The sequence below is a fragment of the Phodopus roborovskii genome, unplaced genomic scaffold, assembly GCF_943737965.1.
Source record: "Phodopus roborovskii unplaced genomic scaffold, PHOROB, whole genome shotgun sequence".
NCBI lineage: Eukaryota > Metazoa > Chordata > Mammalia > Rodentia > Cricetidae > Phodopus > Phodopus roborovskii.
Window position 1 is genome coordinate 6,266,833 of NW_026126416.1, and position 18,769 is coordinate 6,285,601.

Sequence of the window (18,769 nt, forward strand, 5' to 3'; positions counted from 1 at the left end):
ATCGTAGGTCAAAGGTTTGACTACCATTTTAATCAAGTTTATCCATAGTGGATTCCTGGGACCCACAGCTGCTGGGTAATAAGAGCCATGAGATCAGCACAGACCAATAGCCCAGTGGAAATAAATTCTAGGTACATGTCAGATGATAGGCATGACTCATTTGTGAGACATCACACATACACACACACTCTCTCTCTCTCGTTTATGATTCTGAAGCTCAGAAGGATACAATACAAATATAAAGGACTTAGTATGTAAATAATATTTTAAATTCACCTTTAAATACAAAAGGTGACAAAGATTTTAATTTATTAAGGAATAAAAGATATTCAAAGAAAAAAACTGGCTCTTTAGTCATCTTTTTGTTTGTTTGTTTTTGTTTTGTTTTGTTTCCCCAGAGTCCAATCAATACTGCAACAATATGGCTTTCAAAGTGCAAACTGACTTCCCTTGACTTTTCCATGTTACAGGCCAGCATTTTGTTTTGATTCCTGGTTACAGAGGGCCAGGAAGTCAGAATATATTAAGAGGCTGAGGTAGAACAACTTCCTCCACTGAGCCATGGGTTAGTCCCAGAGTTTTGCCCCATGGAACTTCCAGAGACATCACTACTTGTGACTTCAAACTCTGCTATAGAGCTAGAGTAATGAAAAATGCTTAGCATTGGCACAAAAACAAACAGGTGGACCAATCGAATCAAATGGAAGACCCTGGTATTAATCTACACATCTTCATCTTCGAACACCTGATTTTTGACAAAGAAGCTAAAACTATACAATGGAAAAGGAAAGCATTTCAATATTTAATTTTTTAAAATAGTGGTAAAATATATATGACACAAAATTTATCATCTGACCTATAGTTCAGCAGTGTCAAGGAAAGTAACATTGTTAACTTCTTCGTGTCACAAAACTAGAATTCTTTGGTTTTTGTTTTGTTTTGTTTTGTTTTTTAAGATTTGTTATTTTCCGGTTATAAGTGTTTTGCCTGTGTGTGTGTGTGTGTGTGTGTGTGTGTGTGTGTGCGCGCGCGCAACACATAAATATCTGGTGCCTACAGAAGCCAGAAGAGGGTGTTGGCTTCCCTGGGCCTGGAGTTCAGATGGTTTTGTGAGCTGCCATGTGAGTCCTGGGAATAAAACTTAGGCCCTCTCAAAGAGAAGGAAATGTTCTTAACAATTGAACCATCTCTCCAGCCCCAACATGATTACTTTCTGCCGAGGACTTCTACCTCTTGCCATCATCCATGTTTATCCACTTCTATCTTTATCTCCCCCTTCTTCCATTCCCTCTTTTCTCTGTTGCATTCTTCTCACATATAGATTCACACACACACGAGTGTGTGCACACAGATAACATTCAAACAACACAGTTCACTTTTGTCTCTTGCTTTCTCTTTCTGGCCATTTCTCACATTGACAGAAGAAACACAAGTCCCCAAATTCACAAATCATCCCAGGGATGGGTTCCTCCTCCTGATATGGTGACATCCCAACTGGAACTCTTAGACAGGAAGGGGCTTCAGGTCCAGTGAGGCATCTAAAAGAAAGCTTTTGAACAATACCCACCAGGTTCAGATCTCTTCAAGGGGTTATTATCCAATCACAATATATTTCTCCTTCAACTGGCAATGGGGAACAAAAGTAGTCCACACTCCAGTGGAGCCTCAAGTTGGTACATCAAGATGGTGAGGGTCCATCTTTGGTATGAGGACACAGTCCATATTTCACCCCTTCCCAATATGATGAAACAAATGAAAAAGAAAAGGAGGCACACATGAGGGAAGTGTTGGTGACAGCCTTGAAGGATGTTGCTCTTTTATCACAGAGAAAGGCAAACCCAGAAGCGGGAGGGTTGCTCCAAGACACCCTTAGATATCTTTACATTCTTTGTTCATCAGGGTGAACTGTCCATTCCAGGGAAGCGCTCCAACCAAAAAGCTGCAATTTGCTTTCTGAAAAAGACAGCAGCAATGAACATCAGTAGCATGTCAAAAAGAGAATAACTACCCTGTTTTTTAGGCATAAGCCTAGAAATATGCTGGAATACAGGTCACCAACTTTCTTAAAACTCCAAGGTACCAAGCAGAAAATGTAAACTTAAAATCCCAATCTGCCAAACAACAGTGAATGACGAATCAGGTACATGAGATAACATTGGAACATGCTCGGAGCTGACATGTATGTCTGAATGAGTACCTACTATTGTCTGGAGATGATATCCCTTTTTAAAGTTGAGTCAAGTTTGACTTCAGTCAAACACAATGGGACCACTCTGTTCATTTTCCTGGCAATGTTTTGTTCAATATATACAGCAGAGGCTCTCAAAATGTCACCTGGAAACTTGCTCAGAATGAAAATTCCTACTGAATCAGAAACTACAAATGGGACTTAGCCATCTGCAGCTGGAGCCTCCGGTGATGTTGGTGTCATTCATGTAGAAGAACCATCCTTGTAAAGAAAGGAAAGAAAATACCTCTACAGAACCAGGCCCTTTACCAACCTCAACTTTCCTAGGGAATGAATAGTCTAAGGCTCCCTACTAACTTGGAGATCAAGAAACACAGGCTCTGGCCAGAAGCCTTATAACCAAGCCAATCATGGCATAGGCTACTCCTTATTATCCTTCACAGAAGCCCTTGCTTGAGCCCATCTTTTATCAATTAAAAGCCCAGGAAGCTATAAGCTCCCTGGGAAGCTCTCGGCTGATACTCAAATAATAATTGAAAAACGAATACTGTAGCTTCCTCATCTACAAGGTAACCCAAGTCTAAGATGGGCTATGCTTGAAAGGTGAGATGTTGTCTGGTCTAGAGATTGCCTAATCTCCAGTACCTGTAGATGAATAGTCCCTGTAATCTATAAATTTAGAAGGGTGCACCAACAGACTTCTTTTGTGCCTACACAGGCATGAGTAATTAACCTCACCAGCTGAGAAAGCTAGTCTCAGTCCAAAAGCACAGACTTTCAGTGACCATGTCAATAGTTTCTCCTTCATCAAAAGTCCAGAATTTATGGGAGCCTTGGAGTTGGAGTGCCTTTGATGATTTCCTGCATCTTCTACTGTGGGGACAGCAAGGCAGGCCATATGGGGACTCCAAATAAGAAGCAATCCAGACCTCCTAGTGTCCGGGCACCCTAAGATTTTCCAAGTGCCTGGAAGCCTTGATAACCCTAGATGGGATTTCAAATCACTTAGGGTCATCATTCATCACTCACCTTTTCCAGTTTGGAGTTTTTTTGAGTGATGCAATTTTCAGTATGGTTTAAAGGCTTTTTGCAATTGCTGCGGGAGATCTGAACATCAATTTGGTATTCCATTTGGTCTGTGATCTGCCGATGAACAATGGTGCAATCTTAATTGAAAATGTTTTGGTGTAACTCCCAAATGCTTTGGCAAACACACAAATCCTTCTCACTTATGTATAGATCTCAGTAAGGTTGAATTTGATTTTTGCAGAGCTCTAAAGATTAACAAAAGTGACTCGACTATGTCAGAGGGATGAAGCTAACCACAGATCATCATCACAGCAGAGCTACTCACTGGGTTTGGGAGTTAGTGGTGGACTTAGGGAAAGCTGAGAATACTGTGGAATAGATCATCCTATATTCCTCATCCATAAAATTGAAATCAGAAATACTCTAAAATATGAAACTTTTAGAGCATCTAACTTTTAGAGTATAAAATTCTGCATCTGACCTTATGCCACAGGTTATAGTCAAGACACAAGCACACCCTCTAAATGTTTATTTTATGCCCATATATTTGCATGGCTCACTGCCTGGATCAGAGATGCTTCTGTTTCCAGAGACCCATACCGGTCAAAGTTCTGAGAATAATTGATTCTTCAGTGATCATCCCTAAACAGGACATCTACATCACCCCTGAAGAAACTTGGGGAACCTTGTAGAAGAAAGCACAGAAAGACTGTGAAAGCCAGGGGATAAGGAGGGATGCTGTGAGGTGTTGTCTTCTGGATGTGACACAGCCACTATGCTCTTGAACCCACAGCAGCAATAGCTACCCATACAGAACCAACACAAGACTAAGTCTGTCACCATTCCATCACGAAGAGGAGGAGCTCATGAAGCCCCATCCCTCCCTGGAGAGCTATGGGCAATTAATGGCTGCTGGAAGAGGGAAATCATATTTCTCAGTGGTATAGCCTCTGTTAAGTTGCCCTTGCCTCAATAAATAACTCTACACCCATGTTTATGCAGTAGGAAACAAAAACCAAAAAGAGATGAAGTTAGGAGGGGTACTTGGGAGGGAGGGGCTAAAATAATAATAGGGGATATGATCAAAGTACATTATGTATGCATGTGAGGTTATAAAACAATAAACATGTAATTGCCTTTCAGCTATGTGCATCAGATGTACATGGATCATGACGGAATTTTGTCTTTAGATTTGGAACCTATCTCTAAATCATCTCCTTGTGCATATTCAAATATTACAGAATCCAAAATGACTCGAAACTCATCCTGCCCTCAGCATTTTGGGTAGGAGCCTCTCCTATAATGGTTTTTGCAGACTTCCATAGTGCTGGCTGTAATTTTAAAGTCTCTACAAGAGGAGGAAGAACTCGGTGAATCTTCACCCCTCCAGAGTAAGACTGCCACTCCAAGTACACAAAAAGCACAAAAAGATTCAGTGTCTATCTAGCAGTTGATCCATATTTCTAAAGGAAGACTCTCAGCATTGGGCTCATGTCACCTACCCACCAGGCTCACTAATCTGCCATCTCACTAAGCCAGCCAGGAAAGGTGAGGCCTTTCTGCTTGAGGCTACAAAGAAGGGAGAACATACACCAGGAGGTTCAACCATGCTATCATGTGGATCTCCTAACTGTATCCCCACAAGCTTTTTCTATAAATAAGTTAATCGGGATGTTATTTTTAAAATTCAAATTTGGGAGCTAGGGACATAGCACTGTAAGAGAAGGCATGGGGAGGTCATCATGAAAATGCTTGGTTCAACCACCAATGAAATATCACCAGTAACAACAACAAAGGAAAATACAACCTTGCAACTCAAATTTGATCACTTCCCTTAAGGCCATGCTGGCAGCCTTACAGAAGGAACCTAATACGCCTGGCTGCACTTTTATACCCTTGCATCCCTGGTCCTTCTTGCTGTCCTTTTGCAGCAGATGCTATCAGTATTACTCCCAAACCTAATGCCAGCTCTTCTGATCCTTGCCTAAGACTTTCTGTTTCCAGCAGAACCAAGCTCCTAGGCCAGATCTCAGCCATGGGCAGAAGTGGGCTGGTAGATAGCCAAACCACCCACAGCATGGCCCAGCTTGAGTACACTCTGTATGTCTTCCCAAGGTCAGAAAACCAACTCTATCAGTCTCATTAACTCACCCTGGGTTAGCCACTTTTGACTGTCATGTCTCCTTTCCTTTCTACCTTCCCAGTGCCACCTGGGATGGCCTCCAAAATGTACCACCTGCCCTTGAATCCTACTATGATACTCTGCTTCTGGGGAAACACACCTCTCAACAGCCTCCCCAACACCTTTAACTCCTGCTCTGACTTCAATCAGGGCTTACCTTCAAGGTCTTTCCTGAAAAAGTGACAATTCTTGCAAACACTATATATTGACATCATCTGGAAGAGTTGAACACCTACTGAGACCTGGACACCACCCAGAGCCTCATTTTACTAGTACATCTGGTCTGTTTGGTAGGGCATTTACTCATTCTACAGGTGAAAAATGTTGTCTAATGAATACTTCCTCTGACACTCTGATCCCAAATGCTGAACCACAACATAAAATACAATTTCTAATTCCTAGCTGGGGTGTTTTCTTTTCAGTTGGACTTCTAGCTCCCTATGCTCTAAAGAATGCTGTCCATTTCACCATCCCCCTTACAGGAGCTAAGACAAAAATTACTTATGAGAAATTTACTGCTAATACCTACACGTGCTACCTGAGCACAAAAGAAAGGGAACCAGAGACTGTAAAAGAGGGATTGCGAAGTATGAACAATCAATAAAGGATGCTACATCATCAGCTTCATATCCTAGAAATACAATGTTGATGACATGCTTTCCTGAGACATGGGAGGCATGATAACAGTGACAAAGCTGTTGAAAACCTCTCCAGTTCAGTCACACCACCAACCAACTGGGGCTTCAATTTTCAATCCTTGAATTGCAACATTGGGAGTAGGGGTGGGGGTGAGGCTTATACTAAAGAAAGCAATAAGAAAGAACTGCTGTATTAGGAACTCCAGGAAGCATTGTGCCCATTGAATTTCATATGAGCAGTGTTCTTTAGAGCTGGACAGTGCATGGCTTTGTGAAAAGGGACACACCTTTATGATGAAATCAGAATGTCTTCACTTCTACTAAATGTACATTGGGTTAAAACATTAACACATTGCTCAGCAGCTCGAAGCACATAGCGCTCTTGTAAAGGATCAGATTTCAGCTCCCAGAATCCTATGTGTGACTCACAACTGCCTTAACTCCAGAATTTAGGGGTTCCAATGTCTTCTTTTACCTACCATAGGCAACTCAACACTCCCAAAGCATATACATGCATGCACTTAATTAGAAATAAATTTTAAATTAAATAATACAGGACACTACAGCAATTTATTCAATAGACAGTCACATGTCTGTCTGTATAAGCCCTGATTCCCTGGTTTATGGAGCACTTGTTTAATGTAAGTGATTAGACTCTGAGCCCAGCATTTGTGGGAAGTGTCATGTGAGTATATTGCTTTTGTCACTGTAAGGATGTGCATAAGTCACACATTTAGAATTGTGCTGCTAACTTTTATTCTCATTGGTCTACTCTCTCAACCTGGCCTCCACCTGTGCCACCATATGTAAATGTCCTGCCTGAACAGAATTTTCTCACCTGAAGCTTAGCATGCAGTGTCTTGTCCGCGAGGAAGACATACTTGTCCTCACTTTCCTTGTTGTATTCTTTCATAGCAAACCACACACACTGCTTCACAATGGCATTCGAGGTATTTATGGATTCAAAGTACTTCGACACCACTTCATTCTTGGATTGATCCACACCAACTGCCAGAGCCACTGGAATGATGAGGATGAGCATGGAGAACCACAAGAGTTTTGCCATGGTCTCTCAGTCAAAAGACACAAGACCTGTGTCCTCCACGTCCTCTCGGAGCTTGAGCTGCAGTGGAGCAGCCACAGATGCCACTGTAGGTCTGTCAACCTAAATAACACAGAAAAGTTCTCTGAAGATTAATAATTGGTGGGGCCATGAGGATTGCTCAGAGGGTTGAGGCACTTGCTGCTGTATCTAAAGACAAGTTCAGCCCTGGGACCCACATGATGGAAGAAGAGAAGAAACTTCTGCAAGTTGCTCTCTAACTTCCACAAGCATGTTGGGACATATGTCTCTCACACATACACACACACACACACACACACACACACACACACACACACACACACACAAAATAAATGTTTGTAATATTGATTGTGGGGCTGGGGAGATGCCTCAGTGGGTAAAAGCACTTGTAGTGTAAACTTGAGGACGAAGGTTCAGATCCCCAGTATCCACATAGATGAAAGGTGGGTGTCATGGCCTCTTTATAAGTGCAGCATATTGGAGGCAGGACAGACAGAAAATCAAGTTAGTTAGCTAACCTAGCCAAATTCTTGAGCTCTCATTTGAACTGAGAGATCCTGTCTCAGTACATACAGTAGAGAATGACTGAGAAAATATCTGATATCAGCCTCTTGCCTCCACACATACAAGCATACAGGTGCATAAAAGTAGCCACACACACACACACACACACACACACACACACACACACACACACACACAAATATGCATATATACAAGTATGAATACCATACCCTCCTACATATTGAAAACATCCTTATTATATTCACTTGGGAGCAGCAGATCCTTGCAATGAGATAATGTGTTCCTTAAGAAACAATGAGCATATTCAAGGAGGCTGAAACAAGAAATTTTTAAAAGCAAAATGAGGAGGACTTTATCAGATTTTGGAAATGAGGCTGTAGTTAAAAGATTCAGTAATAAATATGGCATCAACCCAAGGTTAAATACACAATAGTGGCTAGATGTCCTTGCTGTGGAAGGATGAATGTTTTGGTGCAAGATTGTGGTCCTGACAGAATCTTTGAAACCCATTTTTGTTATCAGACACACAGTACAAGGTCAGCCTCCCCAACAGAGCCTCCGGCTTTATGTTTCATTTATGGATCTGGCTGAGGTTCAACAAAATGACTTCATTTCGCTTCTGATAAAGTTTGCAGTCAAGGATCTTACAAGAACCCACCTTCTCAGTATCGGTATAGCTGGATTCAAGACATTGCTCTTTGGGACACCCTTGAGAGCCACCTGTCTTCTTGTCTTAAGAAAATCTACCAGTAGCACCCAGTTAAAGGGGCGCTACAACTGGTCTTTGCCTTTTGCCTGCATCCTGAATACAATCCATTCATCTAGAGAAGCATCCCATTCATAAGACTGACATGTTTTCACATGGCCCTATACCTCCCACCACCTACTGTATCCTATAAGGGTAAAGTTATAAAAGCTAATGTGCCCAATGTTCTCTGGCCCTACTCCTCTATGACTATCCAACCTGCTCGTCCTGCAGGGCTCCTTCCTCACTCTGGCCACTCCAGCTTGTGGTTCTTCTGGGTCTCTGGCACTCTTAGCTCACACTTATGTGATGGCCACACAACTCTCTAAGACCTTGAGGCCCAGGCCCTATAGGGAGGACATGCTTTGTGATGCAATATAGCATCTGTGACCATGCTATATGGCATCATCTCTCATCTGTTCAGCCTCCAGCCTTTGGCTCCAAGCAGCCAGAGATCTAGAGATGCCAGGCAAGCACCTTCCACTTGGGAAATTCATGTGCCTACTTTTGCCTACCTCAGCCTATCAGATGCCTAGCCCCTCATCTCCATGTGCCAACAGTTTCTCCCTCTACTGTTCTACCAGACCTGGGCCTGAGAGGGAGGAGGCAGGTTGCACATGTGTGACTTTGTAGATCCTGCTTTGCTGTGTAGGTGTCAAATTTATGCTGGTAAATTCCTGGAGGAACAGCAGAGTGAGTATGCACTCCAGGCTGCAAAGACTAATAGTCTTTTGACCATGCAGTAGAAGCAGCCTGTAAAATACTGTTTTTCAACTTTCTTCCATTGCATTACTTAGTGGCTTCTCGTTCTCCACTATGATCAAGAGTTCTATACTGAGAGCTTCTTAGGTATCTTTGAGGAATCATGCAAAGAACTAGATGGGGAATTGTTTATAAGAGCTGCACAGAAATTCAAATTTAGTATTCATTGTCAGATCTCTAATCATTAAGCATATGTTCCTGGTTTTCAAATTTTACTCCGTACAAAGAGCATATATAGAGCTGAAGAGCTCTCAGCAGTTAAAAGCACTTGTTGAAAACCCATGTTCAGTTCCCAGCCCCTATGTGGTGGTTCACAACTGTAGCACTAATCCCAAGGGATCTGATACCCTCTTCTGACCTTCTCAGTCACCAGGCACACATGTGGTGCACAGAAATATTTCCAGTCAAAACACTCAAACTCATAAAATAATAAATTAGTAAATCTAGAAGAATTGAAGCAATTAGGGAAGTCTTGGCACCACAAATAAAATCAGAGGGCCTAGAAGCAGGGTCAAAAAAAAAAAAAAACAGGTTTTATAGTTCCCCAGTGGTGTCAATGTGCTGTCAACTTTGAGAACTGGTAGAGTGCACATTATTTTGGGGGTGTTAATGTGAGCCCAAAATCCTGCAGACTGTGTTCAAATACAAACACTAATTTGAGGATCAGGAGCCAGGCCTGGGATTCTGCATTTCAGATCACAGTTTGAGTAAGAAGATAATGACTTGTGACAATCCTCAACCTCATACCTCTAGCCTAATTATATTTTCTCAGTTGTCTACAAGAACAATTATTGAATTGATTTCTTCTGTGTCATTTATATTATTCCCAAGGATAGACATGTTTTACAGTATGTCTTCTGCTGCTAGTGTCTCATTCACTTAAGCTGTTTCCCTAAATGAAACTTTGTCCTTTATAAATTAATTTCAAAAGCAGTAGAGGAATTAATAAAAAATTAATGTTTAGTTTTAAATATACAGAGTAAGTCTGCTATCCAACATAGTTCCAATCTTATAAATTTATTTGTATTTTATTTTTGTTAATCTTTTCCATTAGAACTTAAAACTTTTTAAAATAATATTTATTTTCTGAATATTTCATCATTTATACAATGTATTTTGATCTGTCCACCACACATCTCACTTCCTGTTTCTGCCCAGCCATCTCACTTCCTGTCTGTCTCTACAAACCTACAGACCTCTATGGTTAGCTAGTGGCATGCTCCATTCTCTGATCTTCAGATAGGCTTTATTTGTATAAGCAAGATATTATCACAAACTACCTCTATTACATCCTTTCAACTCCCCTGGAACCCATAAATCTATTTCCTCCCAACAACATACCATCTTATATCATTATTATCATTATCATCATCATTATTAATCCCCTGAGTCCATTTGGTGCTGATCATATGTAAGGCCATCCACTGGGACATAGGCAATCTACTGATAGCCACATCCCCAAAGAAAACTTAACATTTTTATGTGGATAAATTTGTCTACCTCTTTCTTTATAGCTTCTAGCTTAACTCTTTGGTTTCATTCATATTTAAATAATGTATCAGATTATCAAATATACTCTTGAAATACATATGAGATTGTAAACTGGTACAATTATTTTAGAAAGCAAACTTGACAAAATACATTAAACTCCTAAAATCATCCATGTTGTTAATATTCGTCTCAATGATGCCAATTCAAATCATGAAACAAAAAATTTTTGGAAGTCTGACAACCATCACCCCTACACACAATTTACCTATTTCCCTCTGTGACATGAGAAACTATTATCTCGACCAGTGTCAACCTTCCTAATTCTGTGACCCTTTAATACAGTTACTCATGTTGTAGTGACCCCAAACATCTGATCCACAAACAGGGAGAAGGGAGAGAGAGAATGAGAGAATACACAGAACTAGGAATGACATGGGCTTTTGAAATCTACAAGTTCATTCCCAGTGGCACACCTCCTCCAAAAAGACCATACCTCTTAATCTCTTCCAAACACTTCCACCAACATTCAAATATATGAGCCTATGGGGGCCATTATCATTTAAACACCACAATGGGGTAGCTACTATCTCATTTTTATTTTTGCCTAGCATGGTGGTCCTTCAGTCTATTAATGATGTGGCAAATGGCAGAATCTTTCTAAGACAGAATAGTATTGCTTTGTATACCTTATTAAAGGATGCATATGTACCCCCATTTTCTTGGTTGGTTGACTCATTCAGACACTTTAGTTATTTCCAATTTAGCTATTGTGAGTAATGCTTCAATAAGAAAGGCAGTACAGAATCTTTAACAGATGGTCATTTCATCTCCTTTGGGCACATACCCAGAGAAATGGCTGCAGTGGAAAATAGTTTCAAAGTGCATAATGAAATGTAAAATAAAGCTACCATACAACTGAAGACAAGAGTGGTAGGTATAGCATGAAGTAGCCCTAGCAATGAACTCTAAAAATGGACTCAGTAAAGTATACTAGAGGATCTCTTTTTCCATAGTGTGAGGGCTAGCATCAGTCAAATAGGGACCACAAGCAAATCACCACTCGCAATTAACACAGTTTGTAAGATACTGCACTTCTTCAGAGAGTTATCTTACAACTTGATGGGAGATGTCATTCTGTAAATATGTTTCTCATTAATGAATAAAACACTGTTGGCCAATAGAAAAGCAAGATAGGCAGGACTAGGAGACAAAGAGAATTCAGGGAGAGGTAGAAGGAAATTCAACATGTAGAGACTTGAGGGAGAACAACTCCAGACCCGCTCTCCAGTAAGTTAAGGCCATGTGGAAATACTTAGATTAACAGAAATGGGTTAATATTTAACACAGAGCTAGCCAATAAGAAACACCAGTAACAGGCCAACAGCATTATATCTAATACAGAGTCTCTGCATGTTATTTGGGGCTGGTGCAATGGGGGACCAGGCAGAAAATATGCTTGTAACAACAACCTTAGCCACAAAAAACAATAAACTAATTTATGGTGTACTAGGGACATGGGATCTACAAAATTTTTACTATAATAGAGACAGATGTTTGGTCAACTCTCTCAAAGAAATGTAATAAGAACCAAGGAGGATTTTGTGTGTGTCAAGGCAAAAAGCAATTGGCATATCATGAAAACTAAGAAGGGCAGGAACCTTCCTGAAGTGTAATAAGAGTTGCTGGTGAAGGTGTTCCTGCCTAGATGCAATGCTGGTCAGAAATGGCACTGGATCCATGGACAAGAACTCTGTGTCAGATATTGAGGTGTTTCAAATCCTAAACTCATGTCAGGAGTCCCAAAGCCAGCTGTTATGCTACATTCAAGGAGCTGTGAAGAGCTGCTTCAAAATCCCTGTTTGTGCACACTGTGACAGACTCATAGGAATAGGAAGACCAGGAAATAATTGACTCTGCCATAGATCACTGAAATTGAAGTTTCCAGACCGAAAGTGTAGAAGGAACTATTAAAGACTTCCATTCTTAGTGTTCTTCCAGATAGTACTGCCACTGCCTTCCCTACCCTGGAATATCCCACCCTCCCACTTGACAATCTCATGTCTCTTAAAGGTCATTCCCAGAATCTGAGGAGGGAGACTCAGTGTCACTTGGCCTGGAAGTAGCACAATGTCTCTCTTGAGGCAGTCAATGGTGCTAAAAGTTATAAAAGCCAAAATAGGACCTGAGTGGGAACATGGGCTTCCAGGAACAGCTGAGAACAATGAAACTAAGCTACTGTTTCTTAAGCTGTCATGCTAGCCAGAAGAAAATGTTCTTGTCAGCAGTTATCAATGTCCGCAAGGGTAGAATCTCTGTCGTTTTCAGTCCAGTTCCCAACACACGCACCCACACACCATGGCCTATCTGCAATCCTCTGCAGAAGGGTTACCCACTGAGATCCAGGTCCCTGAGATGAAATCAGAAAGGAATGTAGGTGGCTACTCTCTAGAAGAATGTCTGCCTTCCTTCTTAGCATATGAATGGGATATGGAGAAATTATAGAATGATGAATGAACTACATACAAGCATGAAATGATAGAAAAGTAATGAATGATAGAAAATTAATGAATGAAACATTGAAATAAACAGTGAACTAGTTCACAGAATCTACTCAACACTCTGCACCTACAGGTAGGGTGATAATGACAATAAAGTCACCATTATTCACCACTGACAATGGTATCCATGGCAAATAGACAATACAGGAAATATTAAGCACTGTTGAGGCATCCAGAATGTTCTGTGAGATGACTTTAATTGTGTTGGTTCTAAAATAGACCTTAGACTACAGTCACCCTCAGAGGAAAGGGGACTTTGGCTACAGGTACATAGAGACCTCTGCCCCACTTAAGTTTTCACACAGGTACTGTTCAAGATGGTGAACTGAGTTATCCATGCTTGAGGCTCCAAAATATAAGTGCAGCGTGCCTGAAAAAATAACAAAGCATAAATTAGAAAAAATACAATGCATCAAGGCTATCTAGATAGTAGGGACTTGTTTTGCTCAAAATTAAGTTTTGGAAAACACTGGTAACCAAAGGGAAAGCACGATCTTCCTTGACCTTTAAAGAACTCTGAAGGCATAGGGCTGGAACCATAGAGAAGACTGCATCATAGATGAAGACCACAGGGGAATCTCCAGGTTTTCTGTGGCTAGCCAATGGGGATATGAGCAGAGGACTGCTCCAGCACTGGGAGATAGGTTCTGCCAGCTTACTATGGTTCCCTTCTGCATTCTTTCCCAAAAGATTGCTGATAGAAGGGGTTAAATTAATCTCAAACCTTTCTCTTTCCTTGGCCTTCCTGCAATGGACAATTGTCAATGTCTTCATCGTGTTTCTCACAAATTGTACGGCCCATCTCCAGGTCTATTAAATATATCAAATTATTTTTCTGTCAAAAAAGAAATTGTAAAACCATTAGAGTACCCACTATAAAAGCAAACAGAAAACGAGAAATTTCAAATAAACAGCAATAAATAGCACATAGCACATACCATCTTACTTCTCTGTTGTTTTATGGGGAGGGATTGTTTCCTGTAGGTTTTTTTTTTCTTTGTTGCTGTCATTTGACCTTTTTAGACATGGTCAGTATAGCCCAATATGACATTCAACTTTCAATCTTACTGTTCCTCAGCTTTGCAAGTGCTAGGGTTACAGGCATGCTCTTCCACAGCCTGCCTCTTTTAAATGTTTCTTTTTCAATTTTTCTTTTAATTCTACACAAAAGGTAAGTCCATTTACCTAGGTATATAGCTCAGTTGGAAAGTGTGTGCTTAACATGGTCCAAGAATGAAGTTTGATCCCCAGAGCTCCCAAATATTTACTAAGTGCAACTAAGGTAAGCATTGAGTCTCCCCCTCAGTCCCTTCCTTCATGGGTAAATACCTGCCAGTCTTATTGAAAGGGTGGTGAATATCCAGGGTGCCACATATTCACACAATCAAATCCATGGCAAAGAACATGAACATGGTAAAGCCCCACACATGACACTATAACAGTGATCAAATATTCACCCAAGCAGCATCAGAGGTACCTGCTGAGTAAATGATTCCTAAACCTGGAGTAGGACACTGGTGAGACAGCCTGCCATGAGCAGGTAGAGCAGGGAACACACCAACCCCTTTAAGTTGTTTCTTTCGTGTAGGTGCTGACTACACAGAGCACTCATGTTGCAAGTACTTAAATGAAGTGACTATCCAGTATCCCAATATTATTCTCAGTACCTATCAAAATCCTATACAAGCTACTTCCTTAAACAGAGGTGATTAAAAATTCAATAAACAAACATGGCTAAAAAAAAAAAATCTAACCAGGAAATCCTCCCAGGATGGAACACATGTCTCATTCAGAATATCTGGGAACTATCTGGAAAGATAACTCAAGGGTTCAGGAATCCAAGCAGATGACAGCAGTGTGCACTCACATCAAACACAAAGCAACAACACTCACACCCACTGCAAACCAACAACTCACTTGATCCAGACACACAACATCACAATTGTACCCAGAACCCATCAATTACACCTTCATACACAAGCCTCAGCTCACTTCAACAACATTCACACATTCGTGTTTGACACACACACTAAGCACATAAGTATTGTCTCATACATCTTGACCATCCTTGCATGTTACACACAATGATTTGGGCCTGGGGCCCCTGCCTGGGAGCAGCAGTAAAGATGGTCAAATTCTAGTAAAGGGAGCACTGTGACCTCTGGCCCAAGTCTGGAAAAATCTTAAGACATGGAATCATCAAGGACTGGAAAGAAAGTCCCAATAGCATTGTGTCCCTGGGCATGAGGGAGGTTCCCAGACCAATGATTATAGATTCATGCCACAAATCTGTGACCTTCTGGCTCAGGGATCTTCATTTAGGGGCTGCAATGTGGGATGGACACATTATTCCATTCAAAGGGAAAGGCAGAAAGGCTGACTTTAGTGGGAACACTTGCATCAACAGATGCTGATGCCACCCAAATGTATGTAGGTTTTATCAGCTTTATAGTCAGCTTTGTTGATGACAGTCACATAAGGATGTTTCAGAGCTACACCACTGGTTCATGACTACTCAGATTGCTTCATTCCATCCTCAATTCTCTTGTGTTTGTTGTTAAACAAAGGGTGTTCCTGCCCTTTAAGCTCAGAATAAAACCTAGGATCCTTCCTTGGCACCATTCACTTTCTGTCCAGATCAGCACATACCACATCTGCTCCAACACCCCCTTTGTGATAATCAAGACTACATTCTTGCTAACAAGGTCTTAAGTGTCTTGTCCAGTGGCAGTGTGTAGACCACTGCACTCAGTAAGCCTTCAATGAAAAGCTTGGTGGTTCACCTGAGGAGCACCATCCAGTGGATTCCAAATGCTACCAGCTTGACATCCTTACTGCCATGTCCTCCTTCTATGCACACCTACATCTCAGTGTTTCCTTCCCCAAGACACAAGTCATAGAGTGTAGTGAGATAGTTCTGTGGCACTGACCACGCCCATTGGGGGTGGAGCCATGGGCGGAGTGACCTGTGGAAGGAGGTCGAGGGGGCCAGGAAGGCGCTCTCTTTCTGGCGTGACTCGGACAGGAGAGGATCGGGTTGAATTTCCTGGTGTTCATCTGTCTAGGTTGTAAGTTATTTCTCCCTGAATAAACATCTATTCGGCCTATTTGTTTATCCTGATCCTTATTTTACTGCGTTAATAGAGTACCGTACATCCCGCCAGGAGATTCACATCTCCTGAGTACACTTCATTCATCCTCCTCCAGGGGTCTATCTGTGACAACCTACACTTCCACACACACACTTCCATCACTTTCTTACCTTCTTCAGCTCCCAGGACCCTGTGTCACTGCAATCACCCCACCTGGTCTACTATTTTATTCATGGATTTGAACAGGTAAGGCCACCTTACCTATGTCTTCACCTAGCATAGCACTCTGAAAGAATGGGTCCCTGTCTGACTCCACAGCTGACTGACTTCCTGAACATCATCTCAGCAGTGATATTGGTGTTATCAGCTATCCAGCATACATCTGCACCTTGCTGAGCAATGCCCACCTCATCCAGCTCCCCAGTGTCACCTTGCCACACTTGTTGCCAACTGTCTACTGTGTGGGGATTTGTTTCTTCTTATTACTGCGCCTGCCACCCTCATCACCTGTCTTTGCTGTTGTGGCTTCCTTTGGCCCTAATTCAATTCCCCTCCCCTGAACTCATATTGGGACATCGATGCCTCCCTTCTACCTTGCTTTTCAGAGGCTTCACTCACTGAGTTTTTCTAGCACCAAATTGGGCACTTTTTTTTTTTTAAAAACATTTACCAAATGAAAGCCTTGGTTTCAACTTACTGCAAACCCAGAAGTCCCCCAGTCCTGCCAAGCATGGGAATGAATGTAGGGGCCACACAGGATGAAGGCTACTTACCTCACGCTGGCTTCTCCGGACTCTCAGGAACTTGTAGGCAAAATTATCGTCCTGGTTTTCATTGAAGTGAAACACGACATACTCCACAGAAATGACAAAATACTCATCATTCTTGTTGGTTTCGATAAATTTGAAGCTGCATTCATGAATCCCCAGCACAATAAGCCCCACAAGTAGGAACACCTTCCACAACATGGCTGTCTTCAGTGTATGCACTGGGAGCTGAGAATGCATTCACTGTTGGAGAGGTGGCACAGTTGCAAATGGTGATGTCATCCCACATGGCCCTGCCCACCAGAGAGAGGCCCTGTGATGCTAAAATCCTAATTTTGACTAGGGCATCTGGCCAGTGTCATCTCTACTCCTCCACCTCATCCCTCCCTTCCTCTGAACGCAGAAGGCAGAAAAGGAGGTCACATTTTCCATACTGTGGTGACATAACCATAGGCTCATGGGCATCCGTGTAACATGCTCTTTGCCTTTACATTTCCAAGCTTGCCTCCCCCGGCCTGGGCCCACCCTGATAAGAACTGATAGGAAGTTTGGGATTCTAAGACAAACTGGCTTCCTTTTACTGCTCTGAATTCCAGAACTGACAGAGCCACAGAAACTCTCATGAGGCTAAGTACTGGGAGTTAAGAAGCCAATGCCCATGACCTTGGAGCCTCAGAGGAGCCCAGTGGGAGGGGTCAGAGTCAGGACTGGGAGATCTTCTCTACCATCTCTGCAGTAGAGTAGCCAGCTGGTCACCTCTGTCTCCTTCCCCGAAACCTGCTCCTGCCCGTGCTTTCACAACCCAGTGCTAGGTAGAATCTGAATGGGAGGCAGTGGGTCTTTAGTGGCAACCATGGGCCTAAAGGAGACACATACTAATATAGCCACACCCAGCTCTGCCACTTGGCCCTGTGCCAGACTTCTCAGGGAAAATGCTCCACAGCACCTCACTTATGGAGAAAATGGCAAGGGAACAAGTACGCCGGGAAGGTGTGAAGGTTGCCATTATGGGAAAGAATAGGAGAACTGCATCTCTGACATGGAAAGGGACAGGACTGTGGGCATGACTGTAAACGCCTTCCTGCGGCTTCCAGGTGGAAGAGATGATCTCACAAAATTGCCTGACGATGAATACTGTCTTAGTGAGGTCTCTATTGCTGTGATAAAGCAGCATGACAAAAAACAATTGGAGGAGGAAATGGTTTATTTTATCTTATAACTTGTAATTTATCATCCAGAGAAACCAGGGCAGGAAACCAAAGCAAGAACCTGAAGGCAGGAAATGACACAGAGACCATGGGTGAATGTTGTATACTGACTTGCTCCTCATAGCCTGCTCAGCCTTCTTCTTTTAGAACTCATGTGTTTATTTCTAGCACTGTCAGACAGCCTGTGCTATTCAGGGGGGCAAGGCCTTTTATCCTGTCATTTACTCCTTCCTACCACCCCTGAACCTGGGTGTGATCCCACTGCAGAATGGACACAAGTGTGAGCCTGGTTTCTGACTCAGAAACAGTGGGGAGACAGATGACTGCTCCTTGTTAGTTGTAACATTGCTGTGGTGCCTAAGCTGGTCTCCAGCTTGTGAGCTTCCAAGAGCCTCCCCCTCAACCTCCTGTATAGTGCTGATCTGTAGATGAGCACCACTATGCCTGGCTTCTGCATTCCTTATCAATGCATAGGTGAAGAGCATGGAGAAAGTAAAGAA

At 42.1% G+C, this 18,769-nt stretch overlaps 2 protein-coding genes across 2 annotated transcripts; both read right to left on the reverse strand.

The window, feature by feature from the left end:
• Positions 1–1,785: 1,785 nt before the first annotated feature.
• Cst8 (cystatin 8) lies at positions 1,786–7,222 on the reverse strand. Its single transcript, XM_051183117.1, has 3 exons — positions 6,876–7,222; positions 3,218–3,331; positions 1,786–1,953 (listed from the first exon to the last, which is right to left on the reverse strand). Exons 1-3 carry the CDS (start codon positions 7,101–7,103, stop codon positions 1,870–1,872), a joined length of 426 nt encoding a protein of 141 aa, XP_051039074.1. The 5' UTR covers positions 7,104–7,222; the 3' UTR covers positions 1,786–1,869.
• Positions 7,223–13,380: 6,158 nt separating this feature from the next.
• On the reverse strand, positions 13,381–17,314 carry LOC127221199 (cystatin-12). The gene is made up of 3 exons (XM_051183118.1): positions 17,068–17,314; positions 13,927–14,037; positions 13,381–13,572 (listed from the first exon to the last, which is right to left on the reverse strand). Exons 1-3 carry the CDS (start codon positions 17,299–17,301, stop codon positions 13,492–13,494), a joined length of 426 nt encoding a protein of 141 aa, XP_051039075.1. The 5' UTR covers positions 17,302–17,314; the 3' UTR covers positions 13,381–13,491.
• Between the last annotated feature and the right edge of the window lie 1,455 nt (positions 17,315–18,769).